Raw genomic sequence first — 6,200 nt, 5'->3', positions numbered from 1 at the left:
TTTGGAAAGATGAACAAGGCATGGCCAAATGCCCCAGTTTGACAATCAATGTGAATTTTTGAGAGATTTTATGGCATAATTACTTTTTGGAATGAAGAAAGGGGCCAAAACGGACCAAAAACGTGCCTACAAACACAAAATAATTCAAAATGCCCTCAAGGGGAAAAGGTGCCATATGGCACTCTTGGAGTGCCGATTGGCACTTTGTGGTGCTGATTGGCACACCCAATCTTGCCCCAACTTTTCACGTTTTTTGACGCATTTTCCTTCTTTTTTTGTTCTTTGAAAAATATTTTTATCCATTTTGGACTATGAAACACTTTCCTAGTCAGCTTCAAACTCTCTAAACTTATTTAAACATGGTTAAAGACTAGGAGAGCCTATCTTAGCATTAAACCTGCAAACAAATCTCTGCATCAAAAGCTATCAAGAAACAGTAATCACATACAAGAATTATTTATGGACAACAATCAAAATCCTCCTCATTCAATCACACATGATATCAATAGATGGGTTCGTAGCATTGATTTTGTCACCAAGACCAATTTCACTGCCTACAAGCTAGAGGGGATCAAGGCTTTAAGGAATGTCAAGGTCAAGTGGGATTTTCTTTGTGCTGCCGTGAAGTTCTGGGATACTGAAGACCATGTATTCTAGTTTAACATTGTTGAACTTTGTCCTACAATTGAAGAATTTTTTGCTATTCTGGGTTATGAACTTGGCAAAAAATCTGTAGCAGTTTCTTGTAATCCCAAGCATAGGGAGATTTTATTCGATGCCTTGGGCCTTTCAACTTCAATTACCAGTAACATGATTAAAGGCCATATAGTGAATCGTCATGCAGTTGTCACAAGGCTTATTGATAAACGTACTCATGGTCTATTTGTCAACATGCAAAAAAATTTGGTCTAGCTCTTTGCTTTATGGGAAAATTCTTGCTTTGCTTTGGAATACTTGGCTTTGTAGATGCTTGAGTCATAAGTATTGTGAGTCAGGTTAAGGATGATGATAATCCTACTTCTTTGATCTTTGTAGAAACTCTTTTAGGGCTGGACTCTGTATTTCTTGGTGGAGAATCACAACAATTCCTCAAGAGTCCCTTGACTTTGCAGATATGGTTGATGGAAAGACCGGACATGATAGTTGCACCCATTGTTGCCAACTATGGTCCTTGTTTTTTCCTTAGCAAGGCTATCCTCCAGACCATGTGTCAAACTGAAAGCGATTGGGTGAAATTTTTGGACAAAAAATCCAATATCTCAATTCGATGGGATTGCTATTAGTGGAAGTGCCCACCTCCTTTGTTGTGATCTCCAGGATTAGATCATATCTTCTTGGTTGGTTTAAGGAGGACGACTTTTTATAAGGCTAATAAACTCTTGAGACAATTCTAGTATGAGCAAGGAATGCCTAATGGTAGAGGAAGAAAACCTTTTATTCATGTGGACACAACTCCTACTTCTATAAGGAACATGTTGTTGGGCTTAGACATGGTTGACCGAGTTGATCAATCTTTTGTTAAGGTTTACTTTCACAGGATGACCATGGAATACTCTAACTGGCTGGTGAACATGATTAGGGATAAAGAAACTGACATGGCTTCTATGAGAAAACAGTTTCTTGAAGATAACCAAGACAAGCGAGGGGATAACAACTATGAATTCAAAAGAAGAGACAAAGATGATGAAGTACTTACTACAGATGGAACCAATGAGCAATCAAAGAAGAAAATGATGAAGAAGACATGATTCTCTTCCTTTTTTTTTCTTTTTCTTTTTTTGGCTTTGAACATGTTTATTTAAAAAGTTCGTTTGAAACTTTTAGCTTTAGGAATTATTTATGACATTCAACTTTCGGGTTTTGTTTAGGGTTTGGTTTAAGATTTGGTTTATGTAATGGCATGGTTCGTGTTGACGGAATGGTTAAATCTTGGCAAAAAAATTTCTCTTCTTTTTTTTATTTGATGGGTGAATGGTGGGTTTGGGTGAGTTGTGACCGGACCAATATATGGTTGCCTACATACCTCCTTGGTAGAAAGATCAGGTCATCACGTAGTTTATTTTATTTGCCTTAATATTTGACTAGGCCGCCCTTTCGAGTTTTCAACCTAGTAGGCTCTCTCACTCTCATTTTTTTACTCTCCTTTTGCGTAGATCACCCTTTCATGTTTTCAACCTACCATTTTTAGCCTTAATATTTTCCTAGGCCGCCCTTTCGGGTTTTCAACTTAGCAGGTCTTTTTTTATTTTTTTTAATTAAACCTAGGAAAGAAAATGACATAATCTACAACCACTTCAAACGTGGCCATTCCTCAGACCACCTCAGACATGGTATTTATTCAATTAATCCATATTAGTCGGCTCAATAAAAGGGCTTACATCTAAGTCCATCAACCTTACTGCTCCCCCAGAGTATATTTGTTTGATGATATATGGACCTGCCTAATTCTGCTTAAATTTCCCATTTGTTTCCTGAATTGGGGCTTGAATCTCCTTCAGCACTAGATCTCCTATCTTCAAATCTCTAGTTCTTACTTTCTTGTCATAGGCTTTTCTAAATCTCCTTTGGTAGCCTTGAATGTGACACAAGGCCTTGAGCTTCTTCTCATCCATCATACATAATTGGCCATACCTACTCTGCAACCAATCTACTTTGGGGATTTCACTCTCCAATACTATTCTCAATGAACAAACACCCATCTCAATGGGAAGGACTGCCTCCATCCCATGCACCAATGAATAAGGAGTGGCTCCTGTGGATGACTAAATTGATGTCCTGTACCCCTAAAATGCATAGGGTAATTGTAAATGCCAATCCTTGTAGGTCTTCGTACTCTTCTTCAAGATCCACCCTGTGTTCTTGTTTGTAGCCTAAACTGCTCCATTTGTCTGAGGATGGTACGGTGATGATTTGTGATGCTGAATATTGAACTTGACTCATGGACCTCCTCAAATATTTGCCGTGCTTCTTTAGTAGACACACAAAGGAAATGGATTCCATCATAGGATCTTCTATACAGCCTTTCACTACAAATAATGTAATTAGAAGCCAACCTTCTAATAGTCAATTAGTCATTGAGGTACTGTAAGATGTCAGAATACCATTCACCTTCCCTATTTATTTTTTCATCTCCTTCTATTGACATACAATGAGTCAACTCTTCTTTTTGTTCCACCACTATCGACCAAGCTTGGTCTTCCTTGGGCCCATCCATCATGGATGCCATTGTTGCTAAAGCATCCACCATCTGATTCTGCATTCTTGCCACATACTGGTATTGAATCTTTCCAAACTTTGATGCCAATTTCTGAAGACATTCATGATAAGGCATTAGCTTTTCTTCCTTAATCTTCCATCAATTTTGAATTTGAGAAATTATTAAAGCTGAGTCACCATACACTTCTAACTCTTCTATTTCAAGACTAAGGGCTGCTTGTAACCCCACAATAAAAGCTTCATATTCAGTGGCGTTATTAGTGGTAGAAAAGTTGAGCCTACTAGAGAATAGGATGTGTGTTCCTTTTAGAGAAATTAGGAGAACTCCAATGCCATTTCCATTTTGATTAGTTGCTATATCAAAATACATCTTCCATGGTTCTAACTCTATCCCTATGATATCCTCATCTGGAAAGTCCCTTTGGATTTCTTTAGCTTCTTTGGGTGAACAATGGGCTAAGTGATCGGCAATTGTTCTTCCCTTTACAGACTTCTGAGTCACATATTTGATATCAAATTTTGACAAAAGTAGAACCCATTTAGCTGTCTTCCCATCTTGCACCAGCTTCTCCATTAGATATTTCAAAGGATCCATTCTTGCAATCAACAAGACCTTGAAAGCAAGCATGTAATGTTTGAGTTTTTGGGTAGCCCATACAAGTGATACACATGTCTTCTCAAGTGCTGTATATTTCTCTTCATAAGCCACCATCTTCTTGCTAATATAATAAATTTCATTTTCCTTTCTATACTCCTCTAGATATTGAGTAAGCAAAGCCTCCATTGTTGTATCCATGATTGTGAGATATAGCAATAATGGCTTTTCAGGTACCGATGGAACCAGTATCATCAAATAGCTCTTAATCTTCTCAGAGGCTTCTTTACTATGGGAACTTCCCTCTCAAGTAATCGAAAAAGTGGTTCACTTATCATGGTGGGCTGGGCTATGAACCTGCTTATGTATTGTATCCTCCCTAAAAACCCTTGGATCTCCTTCTCAATCCTTGGAGGCTTCATCTCTACAATTGCCTTGATCTTCTTGGGATCCATCTCAATTCCTCTCTGACTTATTATAAACCCCAACAATTTCTTGGATGTCATGCCGAAAGTGCACTTCTTCAAATTCAAAAGCAAATAATAAAGTCGGATTCTCTCAAAGAACTTTTGTAAAGCCGATATGTGCCCTTCGTAGTCTTTGAACTTCACTATCATGTCATCCACACAAACTTTTTCTTCATTGTGTATCAAATCATGCAACAGAATAGTGGCTACTCATTGGTAAGTGGCACCAGCATTCTTAAGGCCAAATGGCATGACCTTGTACTAATAGGTCCCCCATGAAGTAATAAAGGAGGTCTTCTCCATATCTTCTAGAGCCATCTTTATCTAATTGTATCCCAAAAAGCCATCCATGAATGACAGCAATGCATGTCCTGCCATATTGTCAACCAAGATATCAATATGAGGCAAGGGAAAATCATCCTTTGGGCTTGCCTTATTAAGGTCTCTAAAGTCTACACACATCCTCACTTACCCGTCCTTCTTCAATACCAGAACCATATTGGCTAACCATTCTGGATAGTTGACCACCCTTAAGAATCCCGCATTGTATTGTTTCTTGACTTCTTCCTTGATCTTGAGAGTCCATTCTGACTTCATCCTTCTCAGCTTCTGCTTGACCAGCTTCATGGCTGGGCCTGTTGGAATGCAATGTTGCACTATAGCTATATCAATCTTAGGCATGTCCTTGTATGACCGAGCAAAATCTCTTTGAACTTCTTCAGTAGTGTAACTAATGCATCCTTCTTAGAGGAGGTTAAGGTATTACCAATTTGGACCATCTTGGGTTCATCATCAGCTCCTAGGTTAACAAATTGAGTTTCTTCTTTTATAGGTTCTAATTCAAAATTATATAATTCATGCTTATCAGGAATTAAAATATAAAGACCATCCACAATATTGCCAGAATAGATAAACACTTTACCCTACTTTATTACAACATTGTCTTTAAGGATAACACAATATCCATGTTTACCTAAATAAGTTGCAGAAATTAAATTCCTACGAACATTAGGTACATATAGACAGTCTTCCAATATTAAAACTCTAGACTCAAAGCATAAATTAACAACTACAACAGCTACAACCAGAATCCTGCTCCCATCAGCCAAAGTAAGAAACAATTCTCTTTCATTAAGCTTTCTAGTCTCCTGGAACCCTTGCAAAGAATTGCAAATATGATTAGTACAACCTGAATCCACACACCAGGAATCCGTGGGATTTTGTACTGAACATATTTCAAGGAGGAATGAACTTTTCATAACCTTGTTATTGGCAGCTTTGAATTTTGGACAATTCCTCTTCCAATGTCCTTTCTCACCACAATGGAAACACTTTCCTTTGATCTTCTTTCCTTTGTTGGCAACCCCTAAGGCAATTTGTTTACCATCTTGCTTGGTGAAGTCCTTCTTCTTCTTCTTCTTACCCTTGCCTTTTGACTTAGGTTGAGAAGTAGAAGCTTCAGCCATATTAGCATCAACACTAGAAGTACTAAGAATGCCTTCCGCCTCTACCAACTCATTCATTAATTCAGACAATGAATAAATCTTTTTATTCATATTATAATTGAGTTTGAATTCCTTGAATGATTTCGGTAGTGACTGAAGTATCATATCCACTTGGGATTCTCCATCAATATCGACACCTAAAACTTCCAGTGTATTCAGACTAGAGATCATTGTAAGACAATGCTCCCTAACTGAACTGCCTTCAGCCATTTTGATATTATAAATTTGCCTCATAGTTTCTTGCCTTGCAGAACGGCCTTGCTCACCAAACATCTCCTTCAGACTTAGCACTATGTCCGAAGCTAATTCTACATCCTGCATTTGATGCTATAGAACATTTGAAATAGATACTAGGATGTAGCACTTGGCCATCTCATTAGATTTCTGCCAACGATCATATCGCTATTTTTCCTCAAG

At 38.0% G+C, this 6,200-nt stretch overlaps 1 protein-coding gene across 1 annotated transcript; it reads right to left on the bottom strand.

The window, feature by feature from the left end:
• Positions 1 to 3,355: 3,355 nt before the first annotated feature.
• LOC126703962 (uncharacterized) lies at positions 3,356 to 4,000 on the bottom strand. The gene has a single exon (XM_050403011.1). It carries the CDS (start codon positions 3,998 to 4,000, stop codon positions 3,356 to 3,358), a length of 645 nt encoding a protein of 214 aa, XP_050258968.1.
• Between the last annotated feature and the right edge of the window lie 2,200 nt (positions 4,001 to 6,200).

The sequence above is a fragment of the Quercus robur genome, chromosome 10 (assembly GCF_932294415.1).
Source record: "Quercus robur chromosome 10, dhQueRobu3.1, whole genome shotgun sequence".
In the NCBI taxonomy this organism is placed as follows: domain Eukaryota; kingdom Viridiplantae; phylum Streptophyta; class Magnoliopsida; order Fagales; family Fagaceae; genus Quercus; species Quercus robur.
This window is presented reverse-complemented; position numbering and strand designations above follow the sequence as displayed.